General features: G+C 35.6%; 1 protein-coding gene across 1 annotated transcript in view; it reads left to right on the plus strand.

Annotated features, from left to right (window-relative positions):
- The window catches only part of MYO3A (myosin IIIA), a 247,917-nt gene that overhangs the window by 133,255 nt on the left and 100,531 nt on the right, over window positions 1-14,131 (plus strand). The window contains exons 15-18 of the mRNA XM_072651758.1: window positions 6,237-6,335; window positions 6,425-6,539; window positions 10,200-10,326; window positions 13,911-14,121. Coding sequence (XP_072507859.1) covers window positions 6,237-6,335; window positions 6,425-6,539; window positions 10,200-10,326; window positions 13,911-14,121 — 552 coding nt within the window. The remainder of the gene's footprint in view (window positions 1-6,236; window positions 6,336-6,424; window positions 6,540-10,199; window positions 10,327-13,910; window positions 14,122-14,131) is intronic.

Consider the following 14,131-nt stretch of genomic DNA (forward strand, 5'->3'; position numbering starts at 1 on the left):
TCTGCATTTTGTTGTGAGGTTTTTAATGTCCTAAAAATGGTCAGCTTTTGTGTAGGTGCTATATACTGCTGAGAAAAAGTAAATTCCCATTCAGTTTTCTTCAAAGGTCTATAATATCTCACTTTTCCAGAATTTTATTCACCTCCTTAATTTCTTTCTTGTTTATTTTGATTAGATTTACCTTGTTCTGAGAGGGAAAAGTTGAGGTCCCCCACTAGTATAGTTTTATTATCTCTTTCCTCCTGTAACTCATTCAATTTCTCCTTCAAAAATATAAATGCTATACCATTTGGTGCATACAATTTTAGTATTGATATGACTTCATTGTCTATGGTACCTTTTAGAAAGATATAGTTTCCTTCTATATCTCTTTTAATTAGGTCTATTTTTGTTTTTGCTTTATGTTAGATCATGATTGCTACCCCTGCTCTCCTTGCTTCAGCTGAATAATAGATTCTGCTCCAGCCCCTTACCTTTACCCTGTGTCTCTCTCTGTTTCTTGTGAATAATATATAGGGGGATTCTGGTTTTTAGTCCATTTTGCTGTCCTATTCCATTTTTTGGGAGAGTTCATCCCATTCATATTTATAGTTATGATAACTAACTGTGTATTTGCCTCCATACTGTTTTTCATTTGCTTAATTCCCCCGTTCTCTCTTACCCATCACCCTTTTCTTCACAAGTGTTTTACTTCTAATTACTTCCTCCCCCAAAATACCCTCCCTTTTATCAGTCCCCTCTCCCCCTTCCATTATCCCATCCCTTTTTATTTCCTTCTAGGATAAGATAGATTTGTATATCCAACTGACTGTATATGAAATTACCTCTTTGAGCTAATTTTGATGAGAGTAAGTTTGAACTCTGCCCAGTATCCCAACCCCATGTTTTCCATTCCATTATAATAGCACTTTAATGCCTCTTTTGTGTGGGGTAATTTACCCCCATAGAGTCTCCTCACTCTTCCTTCTTCTAGTACAATTTACTTTCTCACCACTTGGTTTTGTTTTTGGGGTTATCATTCAATTAAAGTCACCTTATATCCACACCCTCTATCTAGATATATTCCTTCTAACTGTTCTTATAGTAATAAAGTTCTTAATAGTTACAAATATTATCTTGCCATACAGAAATATAAACAGTTTAACTTTATTGAATATCTTATGATTTCTTTTTTTTGTTTGTTTCTTTTTTACCTTTTAATGTTTTTCATAAGAATTGTATTTTTATTCAGCTCTGGTTTTTCCTCAAGAATGTTTGAAAGTCCTCTATTTCATTGAATGTCCATTTTTTTCCCTGAAGGATTATATTCAGTTTTTCTGGTTAGATGATTCTTGGTTGTAATCTTAATTCCTTTGCTTTCAGTATGCCATATTCCAAGCCCTCTGGTTCCTTAATGTGGAAGCTGCCAAATCCTGTGTAATCCTCACTGTAGCTCCACAATATTTGAATTGTTTCTTTTTGGCTACTTGGTAATACTTACTACCTGATCTGTTTGAATGGAGGTAGTGATCATGATAAAAGAAGAAAAAGAAAAAAAGAACCAATATTACTTTTCTATTTTCAGTTCCAAATTCTTTTCCTCTCTCTACTCCCTCCACCACCCACTGAGAAAGCAAAAAATATGATTGATATACACATAAAGTGATGCAAAACTTGTTTCTACATTAGCCATGTTGCACAAAAAAAAGACAAAAGAAAAAAATATGCTTCAGTTTGCACTCAGAATCCATTAGTTGTCTGTCTGTAGGTGGATAGCATTTTTCATCATGAATTCTTTGGAGCTATTATGTTTCATTGTATTGATCAGAATTTCTAAGTCTTCCACAGTTGATCATCATTATATTTTTGCTGTTACTGGGTGCATTGGTCTCCTGGTTCTACTCACTACATGTAAAAATAGTTTTTAACATTCATCTTTAAAACTTTGAATTCTAACTTCTCTCCCTTCCTCCTTCCTCACCCATCCCCACTGAGAAGGCAAACAATTCAATATGGGTTATACATGTGTAGTCATGCAAAGCACTTCTATAACAGTCATGATATGAAAGACTAAATATATTTCCCTACATCCTATCCTGCCCCCCCCATTTATCCTATTCTCTCTTTTGACCCTGTCCCTCCTCAAAAGTATTTAACTTCTAATTACCTCTCCTCCCATTTGCCCTCCCCTCTATCATTCCCTGCATCCCACTTATCCCCTTTCCCCCTATTTTCCTATAGTGTAAGATAGATTTTCAGACCAAATTGAGTGTGCATTCTATTCCCTCCTTAAGTCAAATCTGATGAGAGTAAGGTTCACTCTTTCTTTCTCACCTTCCTGCTGTAACCCTCCATTGAAAAAACTTTTTCTTGCCTCATTTATATGAGAGATAATTTACCCCATTCTATTTCTCCCTTCCTCTTTCTCCCAATTTATTCCTCTCTCACCTCTTAATTTTACTTTTTTAGGTATCATCCCTTCCTTTCCAACTCACCCTGTGCCCTCTGTCTATATGTATATAATCCCTCCAACTACCCTAATACTGAGAAAAGACCCAACAGTTACAAATCTTTCCATGTAGGAACCCTAACAGTTCAACTTTAGTAAGCCCCTTGTGATTTCTCTTTCCTGTTTGCCTTTTCATGCTACTCTTGATTCTTATGTTTGAAAGTCAAATTTTCTAGTCTGTTCTGGTATTTTCATCATGCTTGAAAGTCCTCTATTTTACTGAAGTTTCATTTTTTCCCTTGAAGTATTATACTCAGTTTTGCTGGGTAGAAGATTTTTGGTTTTAAGCCTAGTTCCTTTGACCTCTGGAAAATCATATTCCAAGCCCCTGATCCCTTAATGTAGAAACTGCTAGATCTTGTGTTATCCTGATTGTGTTTCCACAATACTCAAAGTGTTTCTTTATGGCTACTTCCAATATTTTCTCCATGACCTGGGAGCTCTGAAATTTGATTACAACATTCCTAGGAATTTTCCTTTTGGATTCTCTTTCAGGAGGTGATTGGTGGATTTTTTCAATATCTATTTTACCCTTTGGTTCTAGAATATCAGGGCTGTTTTCCTTGATAATTTCTTGAAAGATGATTTCTATACTCTTTTTTTGATCATGGAGTTCATGTAATCAGTAGTTTTTAAATTGTCCCCCCTGGACCTATTTTCCAGGTCAGTTGTTTTTCCAATGAGATATTTCACATTGTCTGCTATTTTTCATTCCTGTGGGGTTTTTTTTATAATTTCTTGATTTTTTTATAAAGTCATTAGCTTGCATCTGCTCCATGCTAATCTTTAAGGAATTATTTTCTTCAGTGAGCTTTTGGACATCCTTTTCCATCTGGCTAATTCTACTTTTTAAGGCATTCTTCTCCTCGTTTGACTTTTTAGATCTTTTTTGTCATTTGGTTTAGTCTATTTTTAAGGTGTTATTTTCTTCAGCATTTTTAGGTCCCCTTTAGCAAGCAGTTGACTCATTTTTCATGATTTTTTTGCATCACTCTCATTTCTTTTCCCAGTTTTTGCTCTACTTCTCTTACTTGATTTTCAGAATCCTTTTTGAACTCTTCCATGTCCTGAAACCAATTCCTATTTTTCTTGGAGGCTTTGGATGTACGAGCTTTGACTTTGTTGTCTTCTGTTTGTATATTTTGGTCTTCCTGGTCACCAAAGTAAGATTTCATAGTCTGATTCTTTTTCCAGTTTTTGCTCATTTCCCCAGTCATTTATTTGACTTTTGAGGTCTTTGTCAAGGCAGTTCTCTGCTTCCAATGGTGGTGTGGGTTGTGCTGTCAGCCACTTGATCTCCCCACAATCTGTGAACCTAGAATTCCAGAAACAGCCACTGCCTCTGTCCCTGCTGCAGGTACAGTCGGTTCCTCCACCCCCTCTACCTCCTTGGGGCTAGGGTCAGACCATTCTACTCTCTCACACAAGTCTGACAGGTTTTTGCCACTGATCTTCCAATTTGTGCTTGGCATTTTGGGGATGTGAAGTCTGGAAACTGCCACAGGTGCCAGAGATTCAGTCCCTAAGGCCTGCTCAGGTCCTGGCATCATGGCCCACACTGAACTGCTCCCTGCATGGTGTGATAGATGCTTCATATTGACCTTTCAGGCTGTCTTGGGCTAGAGATTTCCTTCACTCCATCATTCTATGGGTTCTGCAGCTCCAGAATTTGTTTATTCATTTTTTTACAGATATTTGGCTGGGCTTGGGGGGAGAGTTCTAGCAAGTCTCTGCTTCTAGTCTGCCATCTTGGCTCTGCCCCTCAAAAGCCACTTTTAAAAATACATATACTAAAGCAGAAGGAAATTAAAAGGGAGATTCAAATAAGCAACAGAGTGTTGATACTGCCACGTTAAATTTAGTGTACATTTAAAAAAAACATTTATGTGGTAGATTCATAGCTTCATATGAACTGCTCTTTTTTGTCCTTTGTATATGAAAATTTGCATGTTTATTGATTACTACTGAGTTCATAATTTTAAAAAAAATTATTTCAAAAACAATATTTCCTCTAAGAATTGCAGTCATTTTGGAGAGAGCAATTCAGTTAACATCAAAATCACCTATTCATATGTCAGACTGTATATTGAAGAAAATAAGTAAACTGTATTTCACTTTTAATTGTGTTATATAAAATGTCACACTATCTAATCACAAAAAAAGTCAGAAAATCTATAACAAAATAGACACATTACTCCTTTGATGTACTAGAAACTATTGTTCAACATGTCCTGCTGCATTCTGAGATGTTCATTTTGGAGAAACCTGAAAAAGATGTGTGAATGATATCTTGAATTAAAGATTACAACTAAAAGTCAATGGAAAACAAAATTCTTAGACTGCAAAGTGAAGAAAACTGGGATAGTCATTTTTGAAAGAAATATGGTAATATGCAATGTGTTATTAGATTAATCTGACTTTTTGACCAGTAATCCTTCTACTAGGACCATATCCTAAGAATATAGGAAAGGAAAAAAAAACTTTTGAATCACCTATCAAAAATACTCATGATGCTCTTATGCATAACAGTGAAGAACTGGAAAAACCCCTATATGTTCAAAGATTTTGGAATGATTTAATTATAGTGTATTATTATAATGTAACATTATTTCACTATCAAAGTGTAATGTTTTAATACAAAGACATATAACAAACACTAAGTAGTAAGTAAGCCCCTCCCCAAAAAAAGCAGAATTGGTTCACACATTCAGTTCAATTCAACAAAGCATTTATTAAGCACCTACTACATGCAATGCATTATTTTGTTTTCTGAGAATTCAAAGACAAAATGACAAATGGTCCTTATCCTCAAGCATCTGACATTATAGTAGGGGCAATGTAAGATCAATGCAAATAAATATTAGTTCATTTGAAGAGGGGATAGAGTGCTAACAACTAACCAGGAAAGGCTCTGAGTTGAACCTTAAAGAAAGCTAAGAAGTGGCAGTGATGAAAGAGTTCATCCCCAGTGTATGGTATAGACTTTCTGTAGACAGCTAAACCGGGATAGAATGCCAAGTTTGGCATCAGAAGACCAGCTAGTTTGACTGAAGGGAAATGATGTGAAATATGGCTGAAAAGGAAGGCTGTGGTGTCCAGTTATGGCTTCAGAGTACCACAAGTGAAATATGCCTTTCCTTCTTGTCAGAGACATGCTAGATTGTGGGTTCAGAAGGAGACATACATTTTCAGACATGGCAAATATGTTTATTTGTTTTTCTTGCTGATTTATTTATTATAAGAGATTGTTATATTGATGATAGGATTGGGGGGAAGAATTATTGAGAAGTGCCAGTGATGTAAAAAAGGAACAGAATAAAAGGAAGAAAGGAAGGAGGGAGGGAGAATTTTAATACTAAGCTGAGGAGTTTCTATTTTATCCCAGAAGCAATGAGAAACAACTACAAATCTTATAAGTAGAAGATAGATAAAAAAAAAAAAAAGATCAGAAGTGGACACAGAGTTAAAAGATTGTTATTTTATTAAAGCACATATGTACTTTCACTTTTCTCCAAATATAGAGTTGATGTCTTTAAGCATGATTTCAATGAGAATTTTATTTCTTTATTTTTTTTAAGGTTGCTCTTAAAAGTTATTTTTCCAAGTAGTAAGTCTAGTGTACAGCTACTACCAAGATCCATGGGAAAAGGTCTGCACTGGCATTTTAATGCAAATTTGGCAAAAACAAGTTTAGCAAGTAGTAACTAACTTTACTTACCACTTCATTAACATCTCTTTATTGTTTCAGTGGAGAAAAAAATTTCCATATTTTTTACTACATCTATGCGGGTTTGGCAGAAAAGAAAAAACTGGCCCATTATAAATTGCCTGAAAATAAACCTCCCAGGTAAAATAAAGAACTGTTCTGTGGGGCATGAAATAATTTTGTTTTCCAGTGACTTTTAGTTGTAACCTTTCCTTCATACATCTTTTCAGGTACCTCCAAAATGAACATCTCAGAATGCAGCAGGACTTGTTGAACAACAGTTTCTATAAGTCCCAATTTGAATTAATTGAACAATGCTTCAAAGTGATAGGTTTCACGATGGAGGTGAGTTTTAATGAAGTTCAAGCCTGTTTTTTGGTCAATAATGAGTAAACACATTTATTAAACCAGGATTGATAAACTAGTAGCATATCATAAGTGTTTATTGATAAATAATGACACAAACCACATGGTCATAGATTTGATCTGTAATTATTTTCATCATTTAACTCAGATTTCTTTTATTTATTTTCTATTTCTGAATGATTACTCCTTGTTTTATTATTTTCATATAATGCCCAGCGTTGTGTGAAAGGATAAAATTGTTCACTGGGTATTTATTGGACTTACAGATAGACACATGACCTCCTCCAGATCATTGGGGAGATCCAACTGAGTTTTAACTTCCATTTCCTGAGTGATGCCCTTAAGGCCATAAAGGGTGAATGTGTATCCTCATAAACACTTAATTTATAGGAGACTTAATTTAGTTCCTTTGTGCGTCTGGATGTATAAAAATAGCTTAGGGTTATAAAACAGTTTATGCCTTTCCATAAATTTAGAAAGTTTTACTAGCTGGGCATACCATAAACAGTCATTGATAGAAATGCACTATAAAGTTATTCAAAATGTGTGTAGTGAAGATATCAATCCTATTCATTTAGAGATCTGTAGATTTTTAAAATTGCTTTCTGCTAATATTAACCTCACTTACTTATATAATCAAAGTTTCTCAGAAGGTGCCTCAGCACATATGAAGCAGCATGCTGTAACTCAGAAAATAGAGTTTAAACTCTGGTCCTTAATTTCCAGCTCTAAAACTGCTAGCTGTGTGAGCCTGGACAAGTTTTTTAAGCTCTCTAGTCCTCAGTTTCCATATCTGCAAAATGATGATTAGGATATATTACCTGCTAAACAGGAATATTGTGAGGAAGGAACTTTGTCAGCTGCAAAATATTACATAAATCCGAATTACTATTATGATAAAATTAAATTAACTTATTCCTTTGCAGACTTTGAATTTTGACCTGCACTTTTCTTATTTTATTTTCAAGAGGGTAAGCTAAAGAGTTCAAACGATAAGTGGACCTCTTGTCTTCATTTCCATCCTGATTCTGGTTCCCGATATATCAACCAAGTAAAATGGTTTTAACTTTCCGTAGCTCATTTAGCACTCACATGGATCCTTTCCATTTTATTTCTATATTCTCTGTTTCCACATTTTGACTTCACAGTTTACTAAAGATATGGCTTCTTGGGATCCCCTATGTATAGGGATTTGCTTTTCCTCACGGATTCTGGCAATAAATAATTGTGCTGGTCTTCACAATGAATATAATTTGCTCGATGGATTAAGTACATATGTCCTAAGATCACATTGTAATTTCATGTTTGTAAGTTAAGCATACTTAGAAAGGATGGAGGACAAATATGAATCACTGTACAAACAGCAAAAATTGGAGAACACCAAAACTTTTTTTTAATTTAAAATTTTAATTTAATTTAAAAAGCTTTTGTCTTTGTGGAAATTGAATGTAACTAATTAGTGTTCATATAATCTAAAGATTTGGGGAGATTATTTTATACTAATACTATAGATTTTTATTTTGGTTTCATGTTAATATGAATATAGAGTGTAAGTTCCCTAAAAGTAAGACTCTTTACTATTTTCTTTAATACCCCATGCCTAACATGTTTTAGGCATTCGATAAATGTTTGTTTAATTAGATTATGAAAAAAAACACTTGCCTTGTGGCCAGATATAACCATAGTTTTTGTTCTATTTTATCTGATTTTCTGTAATTTTTCTCATGATGGTCAAAATTCACATTTAACATCTACAGGAAAAGTTCACTCATATGTCAGCTACTGTGTGCATTCTACCTGATGTAAAAGAAAACACATCTATTTGGGTTTTTTTCTGAGATTTGTCTGCTTTATAAATCAGGATTTATTGATAGATCTATGCACTCAAAAGAATCATTTTATGAGGATACCTACTGGGAGTTAGTCTTCCCACATGTTGCTATCCTATTGAAAGTTTCTGCTTGACTTGGCATATCTTTTAATAAGTCATTTCTATTAACTGTGAGATCTGCACTATATTAAATGCTGAAACAGTGGAAATAAAAGAATTGCATGTCATACTATATGTCAGCGCTTGCCACAGTGTTACCTGGTGGAAAGCACATTGGACTTAGAACCAGGAAGACATGAGTTCAAATCTTACCTCCAATAATTATGAGCATTGTGTGATGCTCAGCAAGTCACTCAACACCTCTAGACCCATTTCATCATTTGTAAAATAGAAATAATAATACCTTTAGAATTTACTTCAGAGAGTTATTGTGAGAAACAGAGGAGATGGTGCACGCAGAATATCATTGGCTACATATGATTTCATCTGGGTGAGCACCCCAATCCCCTCCCAAGCAGACCACAGCCAGCCCCTCTATAATTTAGTGCAATGGGTACAGGAATTGCCTTAGACCATAATGGAATTTGTAGTCATGGCTTTAGGCAAAGGAGACAGGGTTCATGGGCAGAATGCCCCAGAGTTTTAGAATCTTGTGATATTTGTAGCTGAAAAGAAGAATTGTGGTCAAGAGGGGCAGAGAGGACAAGAAATAGACAGATGGATATCTGCATAAAAGGGGGAGATGTGGGGTATTCCTAAACTTCTTATGGGTGTGGAGATCTGAACTGCAAGAGTTTGATGGCATGGGACTCTCTACTGAGCAGAAATGTTGGTATTATGTCCCACACTATGCTGAAGACAATGAATGATGGGACTTCTATGGAGGAGGGAGATGAAATCTCAGAGTTGGCATAAAGGTCAATCCACCCCAATGGAGCTATAGTAGACCTCCCTGCTGCCTAGGAAGGATGTGCTAGGAAAAGAGAGACAAAAAATTGCTTTCTTGACCCTTCTGCTCATGTTCAAGGAGAATAGTTTTCCCACCCACCCCTGCTTAAATTTCCATTGGGATTTTTCCCAGAAAACATCTGCCACCACAGGAGGTATAGATTATATCCATTTGCACAAGGAATAGGGATAGGATGAGGACAGACAAGAATGGTCTGATTGCATGATTATTTTCATTGGTTTTGTCCTTTTTTGATCAACCAATAAACAACAAATCAAAAAACATTTATTAAGTGCCTACTATGTGCCAAGTACTGTGCTAATGCTAGAAATACAGAGGGAGGTACTTGGTTGGACCTGGACAACAGGGCTTAAGGGAGGATAGATCTAGGGAGAGAGTTCCCTGAGGCCTGCTTTTGCTGGGCCATCCAATTTGTGATGACATCTGTGTAGCAGGAAGATAAAGGTCTCCATAGCACCTACTATATCCTAGGTGCTACGAAGACAAACAAAAAACAAAAAAGCTCCTATTTTGGTTGGGTACAGAGGGAATATAAACACAGAGAGGTAAAAAGAAATACACCTACCACACACACAAAGTAATACATGTGTGGGGTGGGATAAAAACTGGGGGAAATCAGAGTCTCCTACAGCAGCATTTCAAGTGGTAGCCCGTGAACTGAACCTTGAAAGAAGTTAAGGGTCCTAAGAGTCCGAGGACAAGGGGAGACCGTGGGAGACAGGCTAACAGTGTATGTTCTCTTCCTGTAGGAAAAGTCAGCCTATAGTCAGCCACTTCCTAAAATAGAGACATGAATGAGATTTATGGACACCAATACTTCTGTCCTTTTTTCTCCCAGGAACTTGGAAGTGTATACAGCATTCTAGCTGCAATTTTAAATGTGGGTAATATTGAATTTTTTTCTGTGGCAACTGAGCACCAGATTGACAAAAGCAACATTGCCAACCCAGCAGCACTTGAGAACTGTGAGTTTATCGCCTTCCATTCACGATTACATTTTTCTTTTCTACATCTTAGTGTAGCATATGTATCACATGATAGTCATTTATAGCAGTTGTATTTACATATAGAAACCTTAAAACAATAGTCAGATTCAGTTCATATGTAAATAAAAACAAAAAATGTCCATTTTAAAAAATAGATATTTTATGCCTACATATAAAAGCTGGTAAGGAATTGTCTCTATGGTTATCTAATTAGTTTAATATCAATGAGAAAGGCAGTTTGGGGATAGTGGCAAGAATTCAGAGACAGTGTACCTGAAGAGGAATCCTGGCTTAGCTAATAACTATCTCTGTGACCTTTGCAAGTCACTACATTTCCCTGGACGTCAGCTTACTTATCCAAAGAATGAGATGGCAAACCACTCCAGTATCTTTGCCAAGAAAACCCCAAATGGGGTCACAATGAGTCAGACACAAGTGAAACAATTCAGCAATAGTAGCTTCCTTATTAAAGGTAAAAATGAGCTTGGACTAGGTTTTTTCTAAGATTCTTTCTAACTCTAAATCCTATTTCACAAAATCACAGAATTAGATTGTTGGAAGGTACCTCAGCAGCCTTCCCCCATGAAACTGAACGTTTCAACCTAAAGGTCATACTATGTAAGAGTTAGCATTTTAAAGATAGGTTTAGCTTCTAGGTCATAAATCAAAATATTATAGGTTCACTTGAAAAGGACTATCATTGAGTCTAAAGGTTCTTAAGCCAACGTCAAGGGATAGATTTCAGGGGGGTTATGACCTTTTTATGTCCACCAGTCTTTAAATTTTAGCATTTCCTTACATCATGAATATAGGCAAGAAAATATAATTCTGATAAGGGGTGTTCTTAGGTTTCACAAGACTTCTAAAGAATTCCTCCTCCTCCCCCCCCCCACACACAAAAGCAGAAGAATCCCTGATCTAGTCTAACTCCTTTATTTTACAGGTGAGAAAGCAGTCTCTGGAAGGTTGTAGCCTGCTCAAGGTTTCAAAAGTATTAAGTAGAACCCTTGACTTCAAATGTACTGTACTTTCCATAACTCTACACTGAGTTAATTATGCAAAAAAAAATTGCGAAGCTAAAAAATGGGGTCAAAGGAAGAAAACATACCCTAAGTTTCTGGATTATGTATATTTTCTACCCAAAAGAAATGGTTAGGAAATGCACGTCTAAGTTTATCCTGGGCTCCCCAACCCCATAATAATCCAAACCTAATTTGCATGTTTGCCTCAAAACTGATTTTCCTGGTTTTATGAAAATTATGAAAGTTCAAAGAATGTTGTGCCTAAAGGAATTCTCTGTCAGGGCATCACCCATAAAGAGGTGATTGTCAGGAGGTACCTTACCCTATAACTTTATTCTCAGGTTACCCAGAAATTGCAGAATTATCTCAGACTAAACTAAGGTGGCTCTTTGGTTGGTATATGGTAATGAGAACATACATGAAGGTCTTATAGCAATCCTCTACTCATGACTCTAAAAACACTAATGGACTCTCTGAGCCACCAAGATACATCTTGCCCAACATGGAGAAGCAAATTAAAAGATATTCCCAATCATATATTGCCATGAGAACTGAGATAAATTGCAAATAATCAGTGGAATAAAGTTCTAAGAGATGCGTGCTGGATAGTACATACTTGGATGGTATATACCAAAAGCCAACTATGTTTCGCATAGTTGTATAAATCACACTTAGCTAGATATAGAAGGAAGGGGAAGGAATATATTCTAACAATCGATAACAATATTTATATAGTTAAATCACATTGGTAAGAAACCAACAAAAGGGAATGCTCTCCTGACCCCTTAAAATATATGTTAATTCAGTATTAAAAAACCACCAAGAAGGGGTTCAACAAATTTAGCCAAATAACCAGAACTCCTTTGTCCTAAATGCTTAAACTAAAAAAATTAAAACATTCTAACAACTAGTGTAAATATTAACTCCACCAAATTGATATTAGTTGTGGAAAGGTGTCTTTATTATATTAATAATAAAAATAATTCCTATTATTTTGGTTCATTGAGTTTAATTGCTATTAATTTCCAGTGTCCTGTAACATTTAGGCATTTATTCAAGGTATAGCAGTTGTCCAGAAAAAGACAACAATTGAAACATGTAGCTAGAAAATATTCTGAAGTTTGAAATGTAAATGTTAAGATGATCTGTGTGTTATGGGTTGCTTGATGTACCACAAAGTATATTTTAAATAATGTGTATATATGCATACATATACATGTATGTATATGTATTGATATATATACACACACATACATCCTTATCTTCTTTTCTATCTTAACTTATTTAATCTGAGGTCCAGAATCCACAGGAATCTATTGTGTTAAAAATATATACGTATATTGGTTTTAAAAAACCAAATACTGGTTGTAAAATGCCTGTAGATTTTCCAATTTTTAAAGAAGGCAAGCTAAGATTGGAAGACACCAACCACATACAGCTGTGTCTCCATGACAACAAAATAGCTGGTCATTTTTGTCACTTCAGTGAAAAATTCAGACAGAATTCAATTGCCTGGCATTGTTCAGAAAAAAGCAGCCATCTGGTTGATCAAATGCTGCACTTTAGGGCTTGCTTTGATTTTGTATAAACTCCCAGTATAGATAAGAACGTAAGCATAATATTCACCAAGATGTTTATGAATGGAGAGAGACTAATGACCAAGCAAAGTTACGCATCTACCTTAAAATTATCTCTCTCTGGGGGGCTTTGGGTATGAAGGATTGTATACATATACTATCAGACATGATTTGTATATTGGTTAGTGTTGCTAACCTACTTTTTTTTCCTCTTTTTTTATTTTTTTTTGTAAGGGATTACTTACAGGACAGGGGGAGAAGAGGGATATATTTGGAAATAAATGTGATGTAAAAGCCAAATGAATCAATAAAAATTAGAAATTTGTTAAAAACAAATTATTTCTCCATGCACTGTCTTCATGTATTTAGATTTCATTATGGAATATCATGTACTTAAACGAAGATAAACTAAAGTGCTCTTTATTGCTGTAGTACTACAAGTCAACAATCTCAAATTCACATTCTGCCTCAGACTACATAGTAACTATATGATCATAAAGACGTTACCTCCTAGAGTCTCCATTTCTTCATCTGTAAAATAGGAGTTATAAGGCTTTTACTGCCTTCTTTAGAGGGTTGTTAGGAGGAAAATGCTATATAAGTGTGAGGAGTGAGAGTAGTTGTGGTGGTATGTGGTAGTAGTGGTTTTTTATGATTGTCGTTATTATTCCTGAGGGAAAAAAGACCCATTCACCCCCACCCCCAGGTTTTGATGAAGTAAAAAGAGCAATGGTTTTGAAGTAAGTTCAAAACACAACCCTGCTACTTTAGGTATGGGATTTTGAGCGAGTCCGATAACCTCCCTCAGCCTCACTTTTCCTATCTGTAAAATGGGTAAAATGGTGCCTGGACTACCCACAGGGCTATTGTGGGGAAAACACATTGTCAGCAACAAAAAGCTAGATGTGTTTGATTATCCCCATTGCTGGCATTTTTCATAACAGAGCTCTTATTTATTTTTCAGCTGCAGCTTTGCTTTTCATTCAGGCAGATGAGCTACAAGAAGCTCTCACCTCCCACTGTGTGGTGACTCGAGGAGAAACAATTATTCGTCCTAATACCATGGAAAAAGCTAATGACGTCAGAGACGCTACAGCAAAGACGCTGTATGGTCGCCTCTTCAGTTGGATCGTCAATCGAATTAACAGTTTGCTGAAGCATGATGCATCACAAAGGTAAAAGGGA

Source organism: Notamacropus eugenii, chromosome 3 (genome assembly GCF_028372415.1).
Source record: "Notamacropus eugenii isolate mMacEug1 chromosome 3, mMacEug1.pri_v2, whole genome shotgun sequence".
Classification (NCBI taxonomy): Eukaryota; Metazoa; Chordata; class Mammalia; order Diprotodontia; family Macropodidae; genus Notamacropus; species Notamacropus eugenii.